General features: G+C 40.2%; 1 protein-coding gene across 1 annotated transcript in view; it reads right to left on the bottom strand.

Moving 5' to 3' along the window:
* Positions 1-9,095: 9,095 nt before the first annotated feature.
* The window catches only part of Fas (Fas cell surface death receptor), a 33,446-nt gene continuing 15,976 nt past the window's right edge, over positions 9,096-26,565 (bottom strand). The window contains exons 2-9 of the mRNA XM_050158266.1: positions 22,464-22,599; positions 16,865-17,002; positions 14,849-14,957; positions 12,995-13,056; positions 12,788-12,847; positions 12,201-12,265; positions 10,912-10,936; positions 9,096-10,230 (exon numbers count right to left, since the gene is read on the bottom strand). Coding sequence (XP_050014223.1) covers positions 9,914-10,230; positions 10,912-10,936; positions 12,201-12,265; positions 12,788-12,847; positions 12,995-13,056; positions 14,849-14,957; positions 16,865-17,002; positions 22,464-22,599 — 912 coding nt within the window. The 3' untranslated portion in view covers positions 9,096-9,913. The remainder of the gene's footprint in view (positions 10,231-10,911; positions 10,937-12,200; positions 12,266-12,787; positions 12,848-12,994; positions 13,057-14,848; positions 14,958-16,864; positions 17,003-22,463; positions 22,600-26,565) is intronic.

The following is a 26,565-nucleotide window of genomic DNA, read 5'->3' as shown; positions in this document are numbered from 1 at the left end:
TGGGTTGAATAGACACAAACTTCTTAGGAATGAAAAGGTGTCTGTTGATTGGCTAAATGAATGAACGAATGAAAATCCTCAAAGAAAAGACCTCACTTGAGAAAGAAATTTCATTCATAGAGATTTCAGTTTGCATACCATTGCTCTTGATACCTGCTTCCCAAATCTTTTGTCGCTTCTGAAGAGATTTCTCTGCATTTAAATCTAGTATTAGTATTGAATCTGCAGACTCAATACTAGTGGAACCATGGTGATGTACCAGAATGGTTACTTAGTAGTGGAAAGTACTTGTGTGTGTCATACCATAGTTTGAAGAGTAAGACCACATCTGTGCTTTTCATTTATTCTATCCACAGAACACAAGCACAGAAAAAAAAAAAATCTCCCGACTCTAACCTGTGTTGATCTTGACGGGGCAGAAAGTAAGTTACAGTGCCTATGAGATGACCTGCCGGTGCCGTCACCAGTGTCATCCACTTTCCTGAATCGTTGTCCAAGTGTGGGTAGGAACCCTGGGATCCAGAAGGGCTCATATTACACCCCCACCCCACCACACAAACATGCGGTTGACATTTGAGAAGCATCATAAGCATCGTATTTCCATCGTGCCGTCTTGTAAAAAAGGGAAACTGAGAGTTTTGAACTCGGCTATCCCGTGATATAACTGGTTGCCATCACATTCCTTGCCTGAGTGTGGAGCAACCAACATCTGCTTCTTAATTTGACCAGTTTTTACTGTTTTGAAATACTTTCTAGAAAGATGCCCCATATATAAGGCTTCTCAGACCAAGACAATTCCTGTGAAATGCTCTGAGTAGTTGAACCTACAGACATAGAAATCTGAATCCCGACTCCTGATGGGGGGGCTGGAGTCAAGGGCGAGCAGGGGAAAGTTGCTTATTGGACGGACACCAGTTTTCCTTTGAAACAATAAAAGTTTTTGGAATCAGATGGAAGTAGAAGTTGCTCAATATTTTGAAATACTAAATAACACTGAATTGTATACTTTAGGTTTTTATGTTATGGGATTTTCATCTAGATTAAAAACAAAAGGATGGGAAGAAGGGACTTTCCGAATTCCAAGTTCTTAAGAAAGGCCTTTCTCAGTGAGAGGATGAGTAAGGTGTGATGTGTAGGTCAGTCGGGGGGGCTAGGGCCGTGAGAGAGAGAGGAATGGAGAAACCACAGGCAGAGTGTGCCCTGTGCACTCTGAACGGCAGAACAGAGTGGAGAAACTGCTGCAGGGGCTCTCTCAGCTGCTAACTCAGCTAGTGGTCCTGCAGACCCTCGCCCCAAGCCACAGTGAGGTCCCTCATCTCATCAGAAACCTTTCCCTATAACCTCTCTTTTCCCAAAAGAACATTCTATTCCCTGAAGAATAGGCCCATCCGGCAACCTTGTCCTGCCTCTCCTCCTGAATTTTTTTTTTAATAATAACATGTCTTCACATTTTATTGTTATTTCAATCTAGAACAGTGCCTGGCTCTAAAAACTAAGAACTGTTCCATAAATGGCTTTAGAAAATCTTAGAGTCCTATACCTCAAAATAAATTCCTTCTTTTCTTGAGCAGTGTTGCATACATTTCCAAATGAAGCCAGCTTCGCGGCAACTTCTAAAACCTACCTAAGATGAAACTTGTATACTCCTCTCTAGGTTCTAAGGATAACGCATCCAAGTTATTGCGCACTGGCCCCGGGCCTAGAGCTGGAATTTAAATCTTCCCCACTATATTTTTCTGGGAACCAGACTGAGAACCCTCTGGGATGGAGGTGAAGGAGGAGGGATTAGGAAAGTTCCATTGACACCAGCCAGCAAGTCCTGGCAGTCTGTAGTCATGGTGACAAAGAATTCCAAGAGGGTCATGGAACATCATTGCTATGTTTTCTCACTGTATCAGCAGAGGAGACCTTTTCAGCCTCTACTAGAAGACACCGAGTCACACGTTTATAGACAAGTGTGAGTGCATCAGGGTCCAAAGGCAAAGCCAAGAAGAATTCCACCGATTCTATCAGCGTTCTGTATCGTGCATATACCTGCGAATCAGCTGGCCTTTGTGGGTTCTACACCTGGCTGTCATCTGCTTTCATCCAGGGAACATTTCCTTCCCAAGTGCTTCTTATTAACTTAGGACGGTGGTGACAATATAAACGTACACCTTTAGTCAGTTTAAAAATGGCGAAGCATTTGCTCGACTTTTGGTTACATAGTGAAATCAGTCTCTAAGTTGAAAATAACTTCTTTCCGTGGGTGTTGGCATCATGAAACCTCTCAAGTTGTGGCCCAAGGCCTTGTACATTGTCATAATTGCAGATTAATATGCAGCGTCTGACTATGTCCAGTGTCAAGCCTACTAGAACATGCCTGGATCTAGGAATATAAATTTTAGAGTCCTGGGCATCAAACCCAGGGACTCAAGTGCGTGAGTTAAGTGCTCCACACCTGAGCTACACCATCCACGCTTCCCAAATGTCCTCAGTTGATTTTTATGAACATTGAGCTTAAGAACCAGTATCATAGTACATTACAATGTATCACATGCTCACATATGTACCTCCTTCTTGTGCCTCACACAGTCCTATGAAGGACTGAGAGAGCATGACTTCGATTTACAGGCATGGAAACCAAACTTCAGGGACGTTCAATCTAAAGTTAAACAGCTAGGTCGTGAAAAGAGGGTAGCCTTTGACCTAGGAAGTTGCCCTATTCTAGATACTCTTGTTTTACTCTATTCTGTTCTGTTCTGTTGGCGGGTTGAGTGGGAGAGTCAAACTATGACAAAATTTGCAGGCATCATCTGAGTCGGCGCTGGAGTCACAGTGCCATCTTGTGGCCATGTGGAAACACAGCACTGCTTTCCTCTGACTTGCTGTATTTTTTGGTGATGGGTTTGGAGTCAGTTTCAACCTTCACTGTTGACTTTTTACTGACAAAATCTTGGGCCTTGGATTTTATAGCTAAGACATTTTTAACCCAGATTACATTGAGTCACGTGATACTAACCAACAGTCAAGAGCCTAGATCCTCTCTTCTTAAAGTTGCTCGTTGCTTAGGGGCCTTCTTATTCTTTTCCTTTTTCATTTTTTTCATTTTTTTTTTTTTTTTTGGATAGTAGAGCCATTTTTCCCACTTGTGTGATTTCTGGCTCTGGTAGATGTTTCTACCCAGTAACTAGATGAATCTTACAACAAAACTCAAAGTATCAGAGATGTGGGTAATCTTAGTTCAAGTCTCCAGAACTCACGTAAAAAGCGGCCAAGTGTGACACGCGTGTAACATGGGTAATGTGAAGTGGGCAGAGATGGCTGGCTGCTAGTCTAGGTCCAGGTTCGGTGAGAGTCCATGTCTCAACAGAATAACATGAGCGACCAGAGCACCTCTTATTCTCCTCTGACCTCCCTGTCCATGCACATCGGTATGTGTACCTGCACACAAACGTGTAAACAGTGCACATGTGCATGCATGTGTGCACACACATACAGATGTCACATGAGGAAAGTGAACTTACAGTTGGCAGAATGAAATCACAACAAATAAAATTTAAAAAAAACCTGCTATTGGAAAGGACTTCCAGAGACCTGTAGAATCCTTAAAGAAGCAATGGTGGGATAAAATTGGGGTAATTAATCTTGACTGCAACCTTGGCTGGATTTATAAGCTCTTAAGAGGCACGCCTCTGGGTAGGTCTGTGAGGTGTTTCGTGATAGGTTTAAGCGAAGAGGGAAGACCACTCTGACCATAGGGGGGCCCCATCCCATGAGCCAGGATTCATAGAGAAGGCTAGAGAGCACCAACACTCTTCCATCACTACTCGCTGAGCGCGGTCACAGTGTGGCCAGCTTTCTCACAGTCCCTCAGGCAGGCCCTCCTTGTCATGACGGACTGTCCACTCAAACCGCAAGCCAAGCTTCCTCTCTCTGGTTGCCTCTCGTTGGATATTTGTTTACAACAAGAAAAAATAACAGAGAAAAATCCCCCACATCATGTTTACATGAAAAAACAAGCGGAGACAAAATTGTACAGGCGAGCATTTGAAAATAATCACAAACATTAAAAACAACAAAAAAGGAAATGGCTTATTTTGGGAAAATAATGAAACATCTCCCTAAATGCAATCTGTATATATGTTTTCAAAAAACATGAGAGAGTAGAGAGAAACCCAAGAAACTTCACTAGGTAGTGCTGTGCTTCAGAAAGAATGTAGGGAGCCATACGGAAGCATGCTCAGTTGAGTTTTCAGAACAGAAAAAAAAATAAATAAAAGGAAGAAAGAGAAGATAACTGTGCCTTTTTCAAAAAAGAGAAAAGAGAGGACCAGAGTGTTTGCTGTGAGATGGTGTCTTCTACAAAACCTCACCAACACGACGAGGAGCTGAACAAGAATGACGTCAGGTGACATGCTAATGTGGTTAGGGGCAAGCTTAGAAAGCCCCAACTCTACACAAAGGATACAGACAACTACAGAATGCCGAGAGCAGAAGTAATCTTTCCCCAGAGAAGAGCACAGAGCTGGTTATCCGATGCCAGACAGTCAGCCCTGCAAATACACATACGAGTAATGTTATTCAGACTGAATAGGTTGTATTTATGTATATAGAAATATATATGTATGTACACATATGCCTTTAACAACAATCAATGGAGGAAGAAGCCATGAGGTTGAAACAGAGAGGAAATGGGAGGGTTTCGAGAGAGGGAAGGGAAGGAGAAATGATATATTATACTCTCAAAAAATAAAAAGAAATGATTTTTTAAAAGATGCACCGCTTAGCAAATGAATTAAAAGTAAATCCACCTTAATCGAAACAGTTGGGAGGCTGAGGAATGAAGAGTGCCACAAATACCAGATCAGCCTAAACCACAGATAAAGACCTCCAAAAACAAGGAGGATGATGGGTGGGTAAAGGAGACGCTGGGAGAGAAGGAAGACGGGGAGGAGAAGGAGGGAGAGGAGAAAAAAGAGGAGAAAGAAATAAATAAATCCACACTGAAACTTTTTAAGTAAAATTGCAGAACACCAAGGAAGTGTAGCAGAGGAAGCTTCAAAAATCTATCAGTGGGGGAAGTAAAAGGGTTACCCCAGAAAGGAATAATTAGATTAGCAGTGGGCATGTCACCAACAAACAAGAAACAGTGTTTATGAACCGGTTTTTAAAGTGCTCCAAAGAAACTGCAAATATCTTGCATTGAGTAGACTTCCCCCTTTCCATTCCTTATTTGTTTATCTCGAAAGTAGGGATGGATCCTAGGGTCTTAGAATGCCCAGAAAGTGGTCTACCACTGAGCTGCACCCCAGCCCCTGGCATAAAATTCTGATCCAGGTAAATTTACATTCAGAGGCGAGCATGGAAATCAGTTGTAAACAATGTTGCCTTGTATGCCCTATCCACATCACTGTACAGAAATCGGCAGTTCAGTACCGCATGGTGCCTGACCAAACCAGACACCAGCGGACTCTGTGGAGTTGCTAAGGATGTTTAAGTATGCAACACCCACAGGGTCTCTCACCTTTTGCAGATAGTCTTTTTCTGAGGCCCATAAAGGACATTTGGGTGATATTCCTGCTCAGAATGTCTACCACAAACAAGATGTGGCTCATTCAAACAACGTGACTTTGGACCAAGAAGTCCAGAGCACAGCCGTGATTACTGGTGTGGGAACAGTCGTCCCTGGAGCCTCTGGGTGACGCCCAAGGGGAAAGTGTCACATCCTTATGGACAAAGCCTTTTCAAAGGGACTCAGAGTTCTTGGTTCAAGTTCAAACTCATTAAAGTAGGCACAGGAGGTTCTCACAACTAATTTTACCTTGTAGAGTGGGTGTTTCATGGATGACTCGGCAACTGTACTGGGCTTGCCTTTCTCCTGGTTCCAACTACGAGGCTGGATAGGGCAGCCCACACTGTCATCTCTCCGGGAAAAATGGAGGCCGATCCCGACGCCACTCAATCTTTCTTCCTAAAGGCGATTTGAGACCACAGTGGTCAGATTCCTCAAGAAAAGTCGTCATCTACCAAGCTAGCGAGGAGACATTGGCGTTCAGGAGGTTGTCACATTGGACTGTAGAGAATGGATGGATTCCTTGAGGGAAGAAGGCTGCTCAGGATGGGTTGCAATCTACTCAGACGTCCCCGGAGTCTGAGACAGTCAGGCTCCAAGAGCCAGCAATGTTAGGTAAAAGAATACCTACAATGAACCCTGACTGCTCTTTGGGCTTACAAGGGAGGGGGACTTGATTGGGGGAGGGGGAGGGAAATGGGAGGCTGTGGCGGGGAAGAGACAGAAATCTTTTATAAAGAAAGAAAGAAAGAAAGAAAGAAAGAAAGAAAGAAAGAAAGGAAGGAAGGAAGGAAGGAAGGAAGGAAGGAAGGAAGGAAGGAAGGAAGAAAGAAAGAAAGAATAGCTACAATGGTTGGAAGCAAAACACTTCCCCAAAACTAATTCACAGATGGGAGATGCTGCGCTTCCAACTCCCTGACAGGAAAGCTGTCGAGCACGACCCACCCAGGAAATCCAGATTTCGGCTAGTAGAGCTAAATGGCCATAGAGCTGCCGTTATTCTAGGGCTCTATAACTGTTGGATCCACGGAGGTTGCTCAAAGATGGGGACAGACCATCAAGGTCTAATAAACCAGAAGCAAACTTTATTCCAGGAAGAAAAAAAAATAAAACTTCATGGAGCACAAAAGGCTTATCAGCTAGCTGAGACCACAGCCAGAGATGGATTTGTAAGGCTGTGGCAAAGGCTGGTTTTTGACCTCCTCTTTTATACCAAGCATTAGGTAATAACAAAAGAATTTTTACAATCTCAAGGTAAAACTCAGACACAAATTGCGCTTCTTTGCAATTTCCATTAACAGAGTTTATCAGTTAAACTAGTATTTGTATTTAACCCATTGTTTCTCATTGGCATTCCTTGGTAGTGTTTCCCAAGGCTCTGCACCTTTCCTGACACAGCCAGTTTTGCATAGCAGGGAAGGGTATGGGACAATATAAAACCAAAGAGTCAAAAGTCACGTACATCCCACCATTTAAAAGTTAACTCAGCCCACGTCAATTTCTGGTCATGAGTGGCCAGGAATGGGGGTGCAGTATCTATAAGCAGATCCTCAGTTTGCAGAATGACCCTAAGTTTGCAGAGGGCAGCTTCAGCATTGCAAAAAGGGCTATGGGCTGGAAAGCAGAGTAACCCACTGTTAATAGTTAATCCTTAAGCTGCTGAGAAAGCTGCTGACAGTCTCTTCTCATTCTCCTAGGCTTATAATTTTATATTTCCTTATTTCTGGAATATGCACATTTTATTCTTGGACTCTTCAATAAGAGAAAGGTAGACTTTATCTTCTGCTGTAGCTACTGTCCTCATGTACCTACGAGATCTATGGAATGGGAGAAACTAAAATGAGATATGTTTACAAGTGAAAATAAAGCACACGTTCTAAGACTTTCTGGGGGAATGTAAGCTGTCTTATCAATAGTGCTTTGTTAGTAATTTTTTTTTTTTATTTTTAAAGGGACTGTTGTTTTGTTTAATTGTGTTGCTAGGGACTGAATTCATGCCCCCGTTGTGCAAAGCTGTTCTTCCAGTTCTAAATAAAAGTTTTAATGCTGACTGCATCCTAAAAGGTCAATTCTTGGAAATATTGGGTTAAATAAACCTATTGTTGTAATTAAAAAAGATTAAAGACAGGAAAGAGAAGTCAATGATAGGCAAAGAGGATCACTTTTTCACACACTGACCGAAAAGGGGGAGAAAGGGGCACCTCCACATGTGGCAGACCCTCAAAGCCTCCTTTGATTGTTTGGTTGTAAGGTATGAGCTGAGCCGTAGTCACCTTACTTTATGTGACTCTGCTAAATAGCTTCTGCTAAATTTGATTTTAATGTGGAAGCTATTGTTTCATGAATTTCTGTGCTCAGATGATATTCTCAAAAATGCAAAAAAAAATAAGGGATAAATAAATTTTAAGGGCTTCTTGGGGTGAAAGAGAAGGAGGGAAGGTGAGGGAGGGAGGGAGAGAGAGGAGACCTAGTGGTCATCAAGTCGCTATAGTATAGTATTTGAATCTGCTCCTTTCAACTCACTGAACACACACACACACACACACACACACACACACACACACAGAAACTCACCCCTTAATGTTTGTATTTTTTTTTACCAGTGTTTTAGTGCCCCTGTATAATTATATTTGGCAAATGGTTGTGTTCTATTTAGGAGTATTCTTGGTGGTAGCAGCCATGGAATGAATCTTTTAACTACTAAGAGGATGTACAAGAGGAATTTGCTCTTCAGAAGTTAACAAAAGGTGTAATGATTCATTGAACAGGTAACATTTAAGTGGTTACTAGAGTGAAGGAAAAATAAGACAACGAGCAAGACAACAGAGAATCAATTAGAAATGCCAAAATGATACTTTAACTAAAGAAAATTATCTCCTTTATCATACATTTCCATACATAGAGGAAAAGAATCGTTCGTTAGTGGACGATCACTAGGTAACTGCAAGTGTGTGTTTCCGTTTACGAGTCTCCTCAGTTCACAGTACGTGAACATAAGAGACACTGCAGATTCCAATTCACATTTAATACAACCTTCATAGAGGTTTAAATGCAAAGATACCAGCATAGCGGTAGATGGAGGAAATGGTTTGTCTCAGAACCTGAAGAGAATAACAGAAGCAATTCCTAGAGCCCTGTGGGCATTTCAGCTTTGCTGAACATCTACTGTCGTTTGCAGGCAAAGAGAACACACCAGGGATTGCCAAAAGGCAATCAAGTGGGCTTTCATTTTTGTCCCCACCACTGGTGGTGTAGGCATGAGTCCATGTCTTAACCTACCCCTAGAAAAGTAATGTAGCTCTCCTAAATCAGATTAGAATTTCCAAGGCAGTTCTGTTTTTTTTTTGGGGGGGGGGACCACTATTTCTTTAGGAAAGTTTTCAAGTTTAGGAGTGGATATGTTTGTATCAAGTTGAACAAGGAGAAAACTGAGAGGCAGTGAGTCTGGAGTAATACACTCCTATTAAAAAAAAAAAAAAAAAAAAAGCACTTTTAACACCCGAGAAACAAGCAAATTGTTTTGGAAGTATAAAGTGGTATATAAATATAATATATTCAATCATTTAGATTTATTCTACATTTTTCCACACAAATTTAAATCAGAAATATTACTTCACAAACACCAATGGTCTGCACACACACACACAAAAAAATCTTTGCAATAGAACCTTATTTAATTCTACATTTAAATATACATGCAAGCTTTGCATGTGTATGCTCTAAGGATGGCTAGGCAAGTCTCTGTATATGGTAAAATCTCTACGATTATCCTGGAATTGGGTTGGGACAAATCAACCTTTACCGTGTGTGTGACTTTATAGCCAACCTCCTGCCTTTTATGGCCGTGGAGCAGGATGGTCCGCCGCAGGCCAGCACACACTATCCACACTCCAGGCCAGAGCATGATATTGAGTTTATATGCTTCTGTGTAGACATCTATGTGGGTTCATAAATCATTACCGCAGCTGCTCTTGTTCCTGCCCATCCTCCACATGCATTTCAACATTACTCAAAACAGAATCATGAAATCTTCACATTTTATAAATATATTGTCTCTACAAATCTAAGGAAATAGAAAATATTCTCAACAAAAAGCCAAACAACATTTATAGATCTCCATTATTTAAAATGTTCTTCTTTGCTTTGTTTTTTTTTTTCTTTTGTTATTATTGAGACAAGGCTAGTTCAGAGATCACCATGTTGCACAGTCTGGCCTTGAATTCACAGCAATGCTCCTGACTCAGACACCAGCCACAGTGCTGATTTAAAAGATTCTCTCTCTCTCTCTCTCTCTCTCTCTCTCTCTCTCTCTCTCTCTCTCTCTGGAACTGAGGTAGCTTTCACTTGAGTCTTTGCCTTTCATTCATTTTCATTTCTGGTGTCTGCAGTTGCATTTTCAATGTCCGCCGGGATTATGGCCTGAATTCTATCTGCAAGAGCATAGCATTTCATTCTTCTGAGGCCTTTAATTAAAGTGCAATATGCATCCTTCCTCCCATGAGCTTGATACCACCCCTGAAGCAACTGGATTTTCTGCTCAGCTGTGTGTTGGAGATTGTCGTTCCTGATCTCGTCTATCATCACCTCAGACATCCCATTCTTCCGGACAAATGTCTTAACTTGATCTAAAGACATTTCTTCAGCAATATTCAGGATGTATTTACGCAAGTCAACGTCTGAAAAACAGAAAATACTCTCTGAAAATGTATTTCTATGAGGGATTTCCATTACTGAAACCATGTTTATGTCTCCTCTCAAAATTTGGAGTACAGGTGAGTCATATAGATGCAAAGAGAATAAGCTTGAGTTGTCCTCCCAAGCTCGCTGCAGCTTTTGTAGTTTAATCTCTGAGCTGGGCATACATGCTATCGTTAGATCTTCTTATCTCAGTCATGAAAGCAGAAGTTTTAAAAATAAAATCATGTCTAATGCCCCCTAGAGACGTGAAAACAGACCCACAAACCTAAAGGGTCAGTTCTTCCTATCCCTGAGTCAGAAGTCAAAGGACAGGACCAAATAGAATTGGACATGTTGTTGTAGAGGGGAGAATATGCTAACTTTCTATGGCTCCATTTGACCTGGACATCAGTTTACAGGGAGTTTTGTGATACAGCTGATTGGGAAGATATTGTTCTTAAACCTTTCATAATATGAAGTCTTATCACTACCTGGTTTATTTTTAATTAAGGCTGTAATAAATTTAAACTCTTTATAGAACTGACAGTTCAAATATCAGGAAAGGCTACAATGTCTCTGAAATTTAAAGACTATTTCCCTCTAAAATCTTAGAGTCTGTTCCAGTTTAGGCTTATTCTGACAAAGCCACTTCTGTGAAATAAAGTAATAGAAGGACTTACCTGGAAGATTCATTGGCATGTCTTCCTGGGAGGATTAAAACAGAGAGAAAGAGAGAGAGAGAGAGAGAGAGAGAGAGAGAGAGAGAGAGAGAGAGAGAGAGAGAGAGAAATACATACTTAAATGTCATTCAATTCTTTCTAAATTCAGAAGGAAATATAATACAATTGTCTGGTATATATATAATATACACATGTATATGTACATATATATAGAAAATTAGACTGTTTGGGTAAGATGAGTTCTTTCAATCATTCAATTTTGATCCTATAAGTTTCCATCCTCCTGTGGTAGATTCTATCTAGCATTAGCGCCATGGCTAGCTAAAGAGAGCCATACTGTGGCCATTAAGTGGACTTTAAGAGCAAAACCTTGGCTGGAGTTTGGAATCTGAGTCCCGCACTTTGACTATAGCATTTCTGGAGGGAAATAGCAAGGTGAAACATGGTGCTTTGCACATCCCTTTTCCAGCTCTCACTGGCAGGCTTCCAAGCTCCTTTATTGCTCCTTATAGCATTTGTGTAAAGCCTTGGAAGGGTTTATTTGATTCTGGAAACACCTCTTGTGAGCTTGCCTTCAGAAATTCAACTTTTTTCAACCAGCTTCGTAATATGCTTTGAGACTGTTTAAAACTATCTATTCAGCCTGTTTCCTTGCTGCTTCAGCTTAACCTGCCTTTAAAGAAACAATCCAACCGATGCTACGCCTTGGCCTTCCCGAGTAATCAGATTTTTTACAAGCTAACTTTAATCTTGAAGTGGGCTCCTTAATCATGTCCCTCACCCAGATAATGTTTGTGTTCATGAGTGCTGGGATGATTCAGACTGCCAGCAGCCTCAACAAACATCCACTGTAAATGCTGAAGGCAACGTGTAAATACAGGGTGAAAAAATCTTCTTGTGCTTCAAGTGTCCCTTGGGATTACTAGGAGTCCCAAGCCAACTTCTTCCCTTGGAATACTCTGGTAAAAGAGTTTTTAACACCAAGTTCTATGTTTCTTTCCAATTATGCTTTCTTGTGCTGCCTAACAGATAGTGCACATGGTCTCTTTGAGAAAGAAGTGGATAGGTCAGAACAGGCCCCATCTTGACTCAATTGTCTATAGAGTTAGATGCTTTTATGTAGCACCCCACAAAAACTTACTAATAAGTTCACTGCTGTCGTGTTAAGTTGTTATTATGGTTACTCTCACTGTGCATGAACAAACACATATATGTTTTAAAGAAAGCACTAATTTTTGTTTGTTTGCTTTTTTTTTTTCAAGAAAGCCAATGCAACTTTGCATACTCACAGAATTTGCAGTCCCAGATTCAGGGTCACGATGACATTTTCTCCAATACTTGTTATATAAAAGCCCTGAAAGATCAAAGAGACCACTGTGAGAATCAGATGCCATTCTGATAGGAAATCCTCACACTGAAAGAAGTGAGTTGAGGAGACAGCTTCACGTTCCACCAAAGAAGGAAAAATTAGAAGATTCCGAGTCCCTGAAAGCTGGTGTACCTTCCCGTCTCTAGGCTTCAAGGTGATTTTCTAGACTAACAATAATGAGACCCAGCTTTCCCTTAACTTCTGACATTCTGAAGTAATTTTTGGACAAAGTGTGTTGTTGTAGATTTTAAGTTAAAGGCACAAAATAAGAAAGAGTAATCAAAACATAAAGAAACATAAAATTAAATAAACAAAAATAAACATAAAAAACATAAAAATTAAATAATAAAATAAGTAAATAGTTTATTAGGGAGGACAGCCCCAAAGAAGGTCAGTTGACCAGGTGTCATTGTCACACTCTCCCTGGCTTTCTGTGCTTTCTCAGTGGGCACAGCGGCTACTTCCCATGTCATTTCAATCTACGGTTTGAACAAAAAGAGGACTTACAAAGCAATATTCCCAAAACGGGGATGATGATGAGCAGCCATAGTAAATGATGTCTGGAACCTGTGATTGGGAATATTGGACATTTGATATGAAATTAAGCAGCTTTTAAGATAAAGTGAAGCTCTGTTCTCTTAATCAATAACAAACCAATACGCTTTTGTTCTGACATGATGATAGGGATGTTAAAAAAAATAAGCAAATGATTACGTTTTTCCTTGCACTTGGTGTTGCTAGTTGATGTGCACCTCTCAAGGATTCCATGTTCACACCTAGGGGGAAAAGGCAGAAGAAGCTTAGAAGGCCTGCGTAGATTCCTTCCTGTCTTCCAATGTACATTACACATTAGGGTTCTTTTTATTTGCCTGTTCTTCTCCGGCACTTCTTTCCTCTCAGACATTTCTAGATCACCATCAAAAGATGGCACAAGCTAAGAACTGGGATTGAGTGTTTGGTTGAACGATGTTAAATCTACTTTAAGATATAGGAGCGAGAGAAATGGCTCAGCGGTTAAGAGTGCTTGTTGCTTGTGGAGGGGATCAGAGAGCAGTTCCCAGAACCCACACCAAGCAGCTCACAGGCACCTCTAGCTCCAGCTCTGGGGCATCTAACAGCATCTTCTAGTCTCCCCACCATTGCAATCACATACATATCCTTGTGTCACATATTTGAAAAATAAAAATGATATCAAGAGTTTTAAAAGGTAATAAAAAACTGATATGCAAAAGAATAGAATAGACAAAAATAAACTTAAAATTGGCAATAAATTAAATTCTTAAGATACAAGAGCTTAAAATAAGCTACTTAAAAATAACTTATCAAGAGCAATTTTTTTTACAAAGTCTTATTAAAATGACCTGAAGGGAGCCACTGCATAGGGTGCTGCCCAGGGCTCCAGCAGGGAGTGATCAGGGCTGTCAAAAGGCACTTGTGGGATTTTTCTTCAGATGAGTAAACTCTGACAGTCCGAGTTCACAGCCCACTTCTTTCTGAGGCCTACACAGGTGTGCAGAGAGATCAGGAAACCTCCAGGAGCCCGTAAGTTCACCAACAGCACAGTGATAATTATACTATACCTCAATGAGTGCCATCGAGAAGAAAACTGAATCAGAATTAAAAAGTGTACAGGGGTATCATTGTGCTATTACTTGGCCAAGTTAACTACTTCCCCGCAACCCCCAACTTGCCCTTCACCACTCTCAGACACTTGGAGCTAGAGAGGAGAGCAAAGGTAGCAACTCAAATGTCTTTCCTAATAAGATTTAAAGCATCATGCCTCTGCTTTTCAAACCTATTAGATGAAAGCCCATAGGTTCCAAAGACGAGTTACAGGCTTATGGAATGACAAGGAAATAGCAGTTCCAAGCATTCTAAGAAACCAGCATCTTACAAACCAAAAGCTACTTTTCTTTCAGTGTTGAGAATTGAACACAAGACCTTGCACTTGCTGGGCAAGTGCACTACCACAAAGGGTACCATGAGATGCAAAAGCTGTGTTTGCAACACATACTACCTAGTGTGATCTCTGGAGAAACGTGGCAGGTGGGTGGAGCTAATTAAATATTCTTTGCATTCCATGAGTGAGAGAACTGAAGTTCAGGTGTGTTAAGTGATCTGCTCAAATTAGCCCAATTTGTGAGCAGTGCAACCAGGTTTGCTAGATTTGAATCAAAAGCAAACCCTTTAGTATCAAGGCACTGTTCTTGTGATCCAGTTCCTTTCCAGGCTTTCCTAGCCTCCATCAGGAATGTTGATGTACAATAAGCATTGGTCTTTTGACTTTCTTTGCCCTGAGAACCAAAGCCTTGATGACAGTGGCATCAGTGGCATGTCTTCCATCACCATCACCAACCAAAGAAGTAAGCAGTGTCACCTGGTTTTGGTAATGTTCAGAGACTGGAAAGTACTCAGTGATGTCTGGGGCTAATTGATGGTACCTGAGCAAATGAAAGAGTCAAGACTAGAACTCAGTTCCTAACTCCCACTCAGCGTGGTTCTTCTCTAGAAGGGTAGGGTCTCTCAAGTTTGTAGCTAGTGTTTTAGGCACTGAATACTGAAACTTACGAGATGCAGGGATCGCAGTGTTCACAGACAGAAGCATTGCAATAGAAGTTGGATTTGCACTTGCATTTGGTATTCCGGGTCTGGGTGCAGTTTGTTTCCACTTCTAAACCTAGAAAGACCGTTTATAAAGCATTCATTGTAGCAGCTAGTTCAAAATAAGTTATGAAAATGATGGCCCAGATTTTCATGGATTTTATTTAGATCTACTGTTTATTATCAACTGTTACACTATCACACCTTTATGACAACATTTACTAATTTAAAAAAAAAAATGGCAGCACCAGATGGAAAGGACAAGCAATCAAGTGGAGCTGCTAGTGGACAGATAACCCAGAAAGCCAGACTGAGGTGGGATTCCCCTCTGTATGCTGTGAATATGTCTTATTACCATTGGTTAATAAAGAAACTGATTTGGCCAATACTTAGGCAGCATAGAGGCAGGCAGGAAATCCAAGCAGAGATAGAGAGAGAGAAGGAGTCTGGGAGATGCCAGTCAGTCACCAAGGAAACAAGACATGTAGAAAATGAGAGAATGTCACTGCCACATGGCAATACATAGATAAATAGAAATGGGTTAATTTAAGTTGTACGAGCTAGCTAGTAAGAAGCCTGAGCCATTGACCAAACGGTTTATAATTAATGTAAGTTTCTGTGTGTTTACTTGGTATTGGACAGCTGGGAAATGAAAGTACAGTCTCTAGTTACACCAGACACTCTCTATCATTGCTTAGATGGACCCTCAGCTCCTTTCATTGAGAATCTTGAGCCTTAAGTACATGGCCTAGAAACCATCATCATTATCATCATCATCACTGTCATGTCTAGCATGTTGGAATGCTACATGATAAGCCTAAACTAGTCTTAAACTGAGACATGTTCAGACTCAACTTGGAGATTCTAATTTAATTGGGAGTTAACACCTATGCATTAGTATTGGAATAGCTCCTTGAGTAGCTCTAATGTACAACCAGAGTTTGGCATCACTTTTTAACAGTCTGATGTAAAAGCTTTATTTATGAGAGAGAGAGAGAGAGAGAGAGAGAGAGAGAGAGAGAGAGAGAGAGAGAGAGCTTTAAAACTCGATAAAAAGAGGTTTCTTTATATCAAACCAAAGTATGGCTGTTGCTATTGCTCCTTTGTTTTGCTTTCATCTTGGTCTTGCGAATAGATTGAAATAGCTACAAAAATTCAGGTCCCCAAGTAGAATGATGTAGACCAGACTCCCAAAGATGAGGGGACATTATTCCCACATCTTGGGTTTCTCTGTACAGCCATGATCTGATATGGGATGCCCTTCTGTATATGTGTTGTTTTTATTGGTTGATAAATAAAGCTGTTTGGCCAATGACTTAGCAGAGCCAGGGAAATCCATATATATATATATATATATATGTATATGTGTATATATATATACGTATATATATATATATATATATATATATATATAGAGAGAGAGAGAGAGAGAGAGAGAGAGAGAGTGGGTGAAGTCAAGGAGATACCATGCAGCTGACTAAAGAGAAAGATGCCAGAATATTACTGGTAAGCCACAGCCTAGTGGAAATACAGAGATTAATAGAAATGTGTTTATTTAAGGTGTAAAAGCTAGCTAGGAATACACCCGAGCTATTGGCCAAACAGTGTTGTGATTCATATAGTTTCTGTGTGATTATTCGAGTCTGGGTGACCTGGAAATGAAAACGCAGTCTCTTCTTACAATGAACAAGAATCACAAGACAAGTTTAAATATGAAAAATAGTTTTTATAGGTGGTTTTGATTGCAGCTGGTACAACTCCACTCATAGGGTTATTTTGTCCTTTGCCTCCATTTGGGAGAATTGCTGAGAAGACCCTTAAAAGAGATTACTACCTTAGGATCTGACTCCACACAACCAAGCTAACCTCATTCTACTCCTTCCTGTATGCTAGTATGGTACTAGAGTAGGTCTCAATCTCAAACTCTGTTGTGTGTGGTTCTGCATGATCCACACATCTTCAATTGCTTTCTTAGATACATACCGTGCTCTCCATCACAGAGTGTACATCTTCTGCATTTATCAGAATAATGTTCTTTGTCCATATATTCCTTCCCTTCTTCGCAGAGACTGCATTTTGGTATACCACCATTGGTTGTACAGTCCAAATCTTTCCTTTCACCTACCATGAAGAAAAAAGATACAGTTCAAATATTTACATTCACCTATCATGGAGAAAAAAAGATATTAAAATTTTGGAGCTGGGGCAGTCTCCATGTAAGAACATGAGAAGTATGCAAAGATGACAATAACAAATCTTAGGCTAATTATATGCAAACACACAAGAAAAGACAAAACACTATTGGGAAGACAATCACATTAAGAGCTTTCCAAAAATGAAAGGCAAAAAAATATTCCCATAAAAAGTAAGAGAGTTAGCAATAGAAACATAGGAAAAGAAACAATCAAAGACCAAATGCTCTTTTCTGGAGAGAAGAAAGTAGGTAGACAATGGAGGTGGCTGTCCTTGGCTTCTGAGAATATGAAACAAACTCATTTTGTTCTTATTCACATTTTATTTTCCCAAATTCATAAATACTGATCATAAACAATACAGTTTAACCAAAGAACATTGGAAATTTCTAGAAATCTTTATCAAATCTTTGATAAAGCACTTAGAGTCTGTAAGCCTAAGTTTTTGTCATATAAATCATGAAGATTTTTCTGTCATTACTATTAGAACTGTGCACATGCCTTTCCATGACCAAGCATTACAGAATACTGCCTTCTGGAAATACCAAGTTTTTTATATTAAATGACTATTAAGTGTTAAAGGATCTCTAGGAGTTGAAGGAAGTCCTGCAGAAAGCAAGACAAAACATTAGCTTCCTGGACCTTCACCTTCTCAGGCAGAGATTCTAAGTGGTAGCAAGTGGCAGTGGATAATGAATAAAGAGGAAAGTTTTGCAAAATATACAGGAAAGTGTAGCAAACTGAATCCAAAAACACATAAAAAGAAATCATCCACCACGATCAAGTTGGCTTCATTCAAGAGATGTAGGGGTGGTTCACCATACGAAAATCTATCAATGTAAGAAAACAAACATATAGTCATCTCCTAAGATGCTGAAAAAGCATTCAACAAAAATCCAACACCCCTTCATGAAAAGGTCTTGGAGAGATTAGGGATACAATTAACTTATCAAAACACAATAGACGCAATATGCAGCAAGCCAACATCCAACATCAAATTAAATGGAAAGAAACTCAAAGTGATTCCACTGAAATTGGAATAAAGCAAGGCTGTCCACTCTCTCCATATCTATTCAACATAGGATTCAGAGTTCTAGCTAGAGCAATAAGACAACAAAAAGAGATGAAGGGGATACAAATCAGAAAAGAAGCCAAACTTTTACTATTTGCAGATGATATAATAGTATATATATACATATATGTGTGTGTGTGTGTGTGTAGCCCCAAAATCTATGAGAGAACTCATACAGCTGATAAAAAACCTTCAGTAATGTGACAGGATACAAGATCAACTCAAAAAAAAAAAAGAAAAAGAAAAAGAAAAAGAAAAACTGGTATCCCTTATATATACAATTGATAAAGGGGCTGAAAAAGAAATCAAAGAAATATTACCCTCTACAATATCCACAAATAACATAAAATATCTTTGGGTAACATTAACCAAAGAAGTGAAAGACCTGTGCAACAAGAACTTTAAGTCTTTGAATAAAATAATTGAAGAAGATATCAGAAAATGGAAAGATCTCCTATGTCCTTGGATAGGTAGGATCAACATAATAAAAATGGAAATCTTACCAAAAGCAACCTAGATATTCAATGCAATCCCTATCAAAATCTCAACACAATTCTTCACAGACCTTGACAGAACAATTCTCAACTTCATATGAAAAACAAAAAACCAAAATAACTAAAACAGTCCTGTACAATAAAGGAATTTCTAGAGACATGACCATTTCTGACATCAAGCTCTATTATAAATCTACAGTAATGAAAATAATTTGGTATTGGCATAAAAACAGAGAGGTGGACCAATGGAATTGAATTGAAGACGCTGATATTAATCTATACACCAAAGAATACCTGATTTTTGGCAAAGAAGCTGAAATTATACAAAGGAAATAAAGAAAACATCTTCAACAAATGGAGCTGGCATAACTGGATGTTGACATGTAGAAGAATGAAAATAGATTCACATCTATCCCCATGCACAAAACAAAGTCCAAATCAAAGACAATATAAATTCAACCATACTGAATCTCATCAAAGAGAAAGTAGGAAGTAGCCTTGAACATGTGGGCACAGGAGACCACTTCCTAAGTATATCACTAGTAGCACAGACACTGAGAACAATAATAAGTAAATGGGACCTTCTGAAACTGAGAAGCTTCTGTAAGGCAAGGGACACAATATATAAGACAAAATGGCATCCTACTGAATAGGAAAAGATCTTCACCAACCCCACATTAGACAGAGGACTAATCTCCAAAATATATAAATAACTCAAGAAACTAGACATCAAAATACCAAATAATCCAACTAAAAAATGGGGTATAGATTTAAACAGAAAATTCTCAACAGTAGAATCTCAAATGGCCGAAAAGACACTTAAGGAACTGCTCAACATCCTTAACCATCAGGGAAATGCTAATCAAAATGACTCTGAGATACCATCTTACATCTTTAAGAATGGCTAAGATCAAAAACACCAAAGATCGTTTATGCTGAAGAGAATGCAGAGTAAAGATAACACTCCTTCATTGCTGGTGGAAGTGCAAACTTGTACAGCCACTTTGGAAATCAGTATGCCAGTTTCTCAGAAAATTGAAAATCAACCTACCTCAAGACCCAGCAATACCACTCTTGGACATATACCCAAAGGATGCACACTCATACCATAAGGGCATTTTCTGAATTGTGTTCATAGCAGCATTATTCATAATAGCCTGAACCTGGAAACAACTCAGATGTCCCTCAGCTGAAGAATGAATAAAGAAAATCCTGGTACATTTACACAATGGAGTACTACTCAGCAGAAAAAAGAAATAAGAAACAATGCCATCTTGAAATTTGTAGGCAAATGGATGGAGCTAAAAAAAACAATTCTCAGTGAGGTAACCCAGATCCTGAAAAACAAACATGGTACGTACTCACTCATAAGTGGATATTAGACATAAAGCAAAGGATAACCAGCCTATAGTCCATGACCCCAGAAAAGCTAGGTAACAAGGAGAACCCTAAGAAAGACACACATAGATCTTCCTGCAAAGGGGAAATAGACAAGATCTCCTGAGAAAATTGGGATCATGGGGATAGGGGAAGAAAGGAGGGTAGAAGGGGAGGAGGAGAAGAGAAGGGAAGGGAGGAGGAGAACATGAGGAAATAGGAAAAAGTCTAGAGGGGGAAGGACAGAGAAGGATATCAAGGAAAGAGATGCCTTGATTGAGGGAGCAATTATGAAGTTAGCAAGAAACCTGGCACTAGGGAAATTTCCAGGAATCCACAAGGACGACCCCAGCTAAGATCCTAAGCAATAGTGGAGACGGTGCCTGAACTGGCCTTCCCCTGTGATCAGATTGATGACTATCTTAATTGCCATCCTAGAACCTTCATCCAGGAACTGATGGAAGCAGATGCAGAGATCCAGTACGAAGCACTGGGCTGAGTTTCCAAAGTCCGGCTGAAGAGAGGGATGAGCAAAAATGTGAATGAAGGGATTAAGACCATGATGGTGGTACCCACAGAAGCAGCATATCTGAGCTAGTGAGAGCTCACTGACTTCAGACTGACAGCTGTGGGGTGGGGTGGGGGGATCAGGATAGGACCAAACTAGGCCCTGTGAATATGGGTGACAGTTGTAGGACTGTGCTGCCACTGGCAGTGGGGACCAGGATTTCCCCCTGGTGCTTGAACTGGCTTTTTGGAGCCCATTCTCTTTGCAGGAGTACCTTGCTCAGCCGAGATATAGTGGGGAGGGCCTTGGTCCTGCCTCAAAGTGATGTGCTAGGCCTTGTTGGCTCCCCATCAGAAGCCTTATCTTCTCTGAGGAGTGGATAGAAGTGGGGTGGAAAGTAGGTGAGGGGAGTGGGAAGAGGGGAGGGACTGGGAACTGGGATTGGTATGTAAAATGAGAAAAGATTGTTTTTTTAAAAAAATTAATTTAAATTAAAAAAATCCATACAACTAAGAATTAGATTGGAAATAGATCAGAGATGTTGGTGCACTTAGGCTGTGATTGATAAAAAACTATTCCAGACTTTGATTACTCTGGAATTTACATGTACAATCCTACAGAGTCGGCCATCAAGATAAAATGCCATACACACAAAACTTTCAATTTTCAATGCATTTTTAAATAAATAACCCATGGCGCATCAGTGAGTAAAGACATTGTGGGGTTCTCAACACATATCATATTTTTCCTTCTTAAAAGTTTGCAGCAGGCATGAGATTTCCTTTTTAAAATACAAACAAGACAAACGTATAGTAAAAGCACACAGCTGACATCTTTGAGAGCTTAGCATGCAAAACACATCACCTCTGTTTTAGCTTGCACTTTAAATTTTAAACATATAATCCAAAATTTCAAACTATAGATATGGATTTCAAATTCATAGGCTAAACTAATCGTCTTTAGCAACTTAAAAAAAAATAGATGATTCCCAATTGCTATTTGGAAAACAGCAGCTGTGTAGAAACTTAGGTATAAGTGGGTTGTATCACAGGGGAAACTTTCTTGCTATTCTTAGGAAAACCTGGACAGGAAGGTCCCCCATGGAGACTCTTGGAGTCTGTATGTACATGACCTGGGCCTGCTTTGTACTTTTAGTACTGCAAGCCTGAGAGGCCAGTGATGAAACCTACGAAAGTCTTTTGGAGGTCTATGACTACTGCCTGAAACCTGCAGAACAATCCTAAATGCCGTCGGGTCTTATCCTTGATTTGAAAGTAACTGTGGTCAACCCCAAAGTGAAAACTGGGCTTACAGAATTACATTTTCCTTAGCCTCTCATTTGCTGGTACTTGAGCAAGTTTTAGTTTAAAAATGCCCCGCATTTCAAAACACTGAATTTTGAAAAACTTTTTCGTTGCTGTCCATTGCTTTTCTAGCGCATCTGGCTATTCAGCTGCAAAAAGGAAATGTATTTTGCAGGCTTCAGTGCCGGGATAGAGAGCTTTAGTGAGAGACTAAAGAGAGGGGCTGAGTCATACCGCTGAGGGTGGAAATTCCTTGCTGAGGGAGCCCCAGATTTAGTCAGCTTTGAGACGACAGTCTTTTAACCATCACTGATGACTCTTTTTAGCTCCTGAGAAACAACTAAAAAGATGAATCTTCTCATTTTAGACATGTATGCAATTTGTGAATTACAGGTTTTTTTTTCTCACAAGCAGCCTGGACATGTGAGATAAAAATAGAAAAAACAAAAACAAACAAACAAAAAAAACAAGATTTGTGTTTGGAGGATAATTTTATAGTCTTCCCCTAGCTCTTCTTTGTAATTCTATGCACCATAGGATGGCCAATAACTGTATAACTAACTGTCCAACGCATTCTTACCTGTAGGACATCCCAACCCCTTACCCCACTTCCCTGGATGCTTCGTGTAACCTACCAGGCCGGCATGGTTGACAGCAAAATTGGCCCCCACGGTATAATCCTTCTGGGCAGTTAGGCTCAGTTTGACGAACATTCCTCTTCAACTTCGATCCCTCAGAGATGCTATCAGCCTCTTGTGATCCAGCAAGCACCTGTGAAAGAAAAACATACTAAGGATCTTAGTGATATCAGAACCAAGAGATATGAGGAATATGTGTCACCCACCCGAAGTGACTGGGTCTGTGTACAGGCTAAGCAAGGTCATGCTGATGATCACCAGCGAAGGAGCACCCTGTGGCCCTGCAGGTCCAACCACAGGTTTTTCTAGCCCACACTACAGACACAGGGAAGCCCGGCTCCACTGTTTCAAGCCTGGTGATGGGGGAGGAGGATGGGGAATCCCTTACGGTCTCTCAGTCTCGGGTTCTTCATCTCAACAGTGGAAATAACTCCCACCTCACAGATCTTATGTGAGAATTAAATGGAACCATGTGTTTAAAGCTCTCAGCACAACGCCAGGTACTTAAATATTCCCTGAAAGTGACAGTATTACTGTTGTTACTATTGACATGAAGTTCTAAGAACAGAATAAAGGGAAAATCTCAAAACAAACAGTTTGAAACCTAGTTTTCACCACCAATAGTGACTAACTTTGTGCCTTAATATCCTTATATGTTACTGAGACTAGTATTTTCTGTCTTTGAACGTTAATCGTGAAGATGAAAGTGGTCATTTCTATCAGACTTGATTCTTACTCAGAGCATGTCTATGCTTCCTTCTTGCTACCCAAAACAGAATCAAAGTTTTGATCAACGTCTGATCAATGTTTTACTGTGGACCAAGGACACAATAAACTCCCCCACTAAATCCATATGGGTCTCTTCACCTTGTTAAAGAAATATATACATATATATCTTTTCATTATGGAGAATGAATCTCTAAATCTACTTTTAATTGTCTTCTCCTGAAGATATAAATTCATAATTCCAAGTCAAGTTATTGCCCTTATTTTATTTATTTGTTTATTTATTTATTGCTAGCTATGGAGCTGGAGTTCCTGGAGGGGGCAAAAATATGTATTGAAGCTACTTAGAGGTGACACCTGCATGATTCCTTTCTCGGGATTTGTAAGTATATTTTACCCCTCTGAGGTGGTTTAAATAAGAATGACCCTGAAGATTCATATATTTGAAGACTTAGTCATAAGGGAGTGATAGTATTTGAAAGGCTTAGGAAGTGTGGCCCTGTTTGGAGAAAGTATATCACTCGAGGTAGGCTTTGAGGCTTCAGAAACCCCAGAGAGGACCGTGGCTTTCTTTTCCTGCATTTCCGGATATAGAACTTCCAGTTTCTTCTCCAGTACCAGGTCTGCCTGAGTGACGCCATGCTTCCCACCATGATGACAGTGAACTAAGCCTCTGAAACTGTAAGCCAGCCCTAATTAAATGCTTTTCTTTGTAACAGTTGCCATGATCATGGTGTCTCTTCACAGCAAGAGAAGGCTAAGACACCCTCTAAACATAAAAGTATGTCACTACTTCTATGGATGATGTATGGATGAGCATTATCAATCGTCAAATTCTTTGAGCTACTACTTCTGAATTTAGTTTTCTCAAGATCATTTTCTAGGGTTTCCTGCTACATGATGGAGTGGGAGCTCTTTGTGTGGTTAGTTGTTTTGGTGTTTCTGAGACAAGAGAATTTAATGATCTTTAGTCACTGCCATAGAATCCCCCAAGTCCCTCTCAGCCTGTCCTTCCTCATCAGTAAAGTCTATGACCCCTTCAGGTCACAGGGTACCATGGAACCTCTGACTGAAGAAGCAGGAAGGAAGCAGTGAAGTAGACCGGATTTTCTTCTGGGAGAGATGTGTCTTAAGATGCTTCTCTGGCATGCAACTTCTAATAGGGAAAAGTAACATCAAAATATCAGAACATATTTGACTTGTCAGGAGTTTCTTACCACTGAAAGGTATAGTTAGAATGTGTCTAAAATTTTCCACCTTCTCGTACAGTGTTCTTTCCCTTGTACTCAGAGGTGAGTGAAGTTAACGTAGGACATGATTGACTTGCATGCTTGAGCAACTATCTGTAAAGGACATAGAACCTGCTGCAAGGAGGAGAAGCCTTGAGCTTAAATATGCTGGCATCGCCCCCAAAGTATTGCCAATGCAACCCAACAGACAATTGTGAAGTCAAGTTCTGATAACATAAATATAAATACAATTAATTATTAATGGAAAATAGGTAAGTTCCCAAAGGTAGATTTGTATATGAATTTGTGCTTTAAAACAAAATAATATGCAGGGATGTCTCACAGCTCATATTTGGTGAGGTTTTTTTTTGTTTTTGTTTTTTTTTTTTTTTTTTTTTTTTACTTTTGCGGTGCTGAGGATTGAACCCAGGACCTCATGGATGTCAAGCATGTTACCTGACACCAAGTTCCACCCACAATCTACTGCTTTTAAAACACACTCAAGCTGGGCAGTGGTGGCGCTCACCTATAAACCCAGCACTCAGGAGGCAGAGATAGGCAGATCTCTGTGAGTTCAAGGCCAGCCTGGTCTACAAGAGCTAGTTGCAGGACAGGCCCCAAAGCTACAGAGAAACCCTGTCTCAAAAAACAAAACAAAACAAACAAACAAAAAACATACTCAAATCTGTCTCTTTTTCTAAGACATTTTTAATATGAAAGCTTATAGAAACTATACTTAATGGCATCAACTTCTCTTTTCAGAAAGGCAATATCTGTCTCTTGCTTTCTCAGTAACCAAAGATTGTGCGCTGGTCCTCTTTCAGACTGTATCCATCAGGCAGGACATCAGCTGTGGTGACAGAATTGGGGACACTAGGGAATAGTAACTTATCTGGAAATATACCAAAGGATCAACTGTTCAAATAAGAGAGGTTTTGCATAAAAATCATTGAAATTTTTATGGCTCTTCACTCTCTGACTGTGTCAAACCCATGTTGGTCAAGGAGTGATGAATTATTCAGTTTGGTATTTCAGGAATTAGCAACACATAAAAATTCTCAAACTCAGACTGGCAGATGATGGCTCAGTTGGTAGATGCTTGTGATACAACCATGAAGACTCAAGTTGGACCCTCCAAAACCCACTTAAAGAGGCCATGTCCCAGCATTGGGGAAATGGAGACATGGTGATTACTGGGGCTTGCAGTCCAGCTCCCCTAGGTGAATCAGTAGGTGCCCAGGTGCAGTGAAAAAAGCTTCTCTTAAGAAAATAGGGTGAAGAGTCATTGCGGGAGATACCAAATGTTGGCCTTCAACCTCCACACATACTCATTATATACACATGGGGGGATTTGATACGGGAAGGTGGAGAATTCTCTAATCAGGAAAATACCTCAGGGGCTAGAAGCAATCAATAAATCCTACTGGCAACAATAATCAAAACCGAGTCAAAACGACTACCGGAGGAGGGGTGATTCCTTTGTATCTTCGGCTACGTGGGCTGCTGTGAAGGGTAACGTTGGTGTTGAGTCAAACTTGCTTTTCATTTCTGACAGTTCTGGCTTTTCAGTAAAAAGAAAATGACACAGATTGAAAGTCAGAGAGAGGGCATTTGTAGGGCTGGGGCTCGCCCAAACAGACAAATCTAAAGCATTCAAGCTTCACGCCCAAGTGTGTATATATGCATGTGCCCTGTGGATCTAGAGCTTGTCCTTGGTATGAAAATTTAACCAACATCTGAGAGAAACTATATGTGCAGGTCCTCAATTCCTAGCATGAACGGTGAAGTAGCCGAAACAGAAGGACAGAAATCCAAACATTTATGGATTGTGCCACTAATACCTTTCCCAGTATTAGTATATTATGCCATTTGGAGATTTCTAAAAGAAATGTACCTCTCGCCCCTACTTCACCCAAGTTACTAGGGATTCGGAAGCCGCACGATCAAGGTCTACTGGGCTATGAAGTGAATTCAGTGCCAGCTTGGAAACTTTATGAGACCATCTCAAAAGAAAAGGTTGGCTCTTGTTGTTTCTAAAGGAGGACTGGGAATGTAGCCCACGTACAAACTGGTAGCAAACTGGCCTAGCATGTCTGAGTACTTTCCGAGGACCAAGGGTAGGAAATCATTTTCCAAACTACATT

Source organism: Alexandromys fortis, unplaced genomic scaffold, assembly GCF_014885135.2.
Source record: "Alexandromys fortis isolate MF-2015 unplaced genomic scaffold, M_Fortis_MF-2015_v1.1 scaffold_10, whole genome shotgun sequence".
NCBI classification, from domain to species: Eukaryota; Metazoa; Chordata; class Mammalia; order Rodentia; family Cricetidae; genus Alexandromys; species Alexandromys fortis.
Note: the sequence above shows the minus strand (reverse complement) of the source record. Positions and strands in the feature narration are given on the sequence as shown.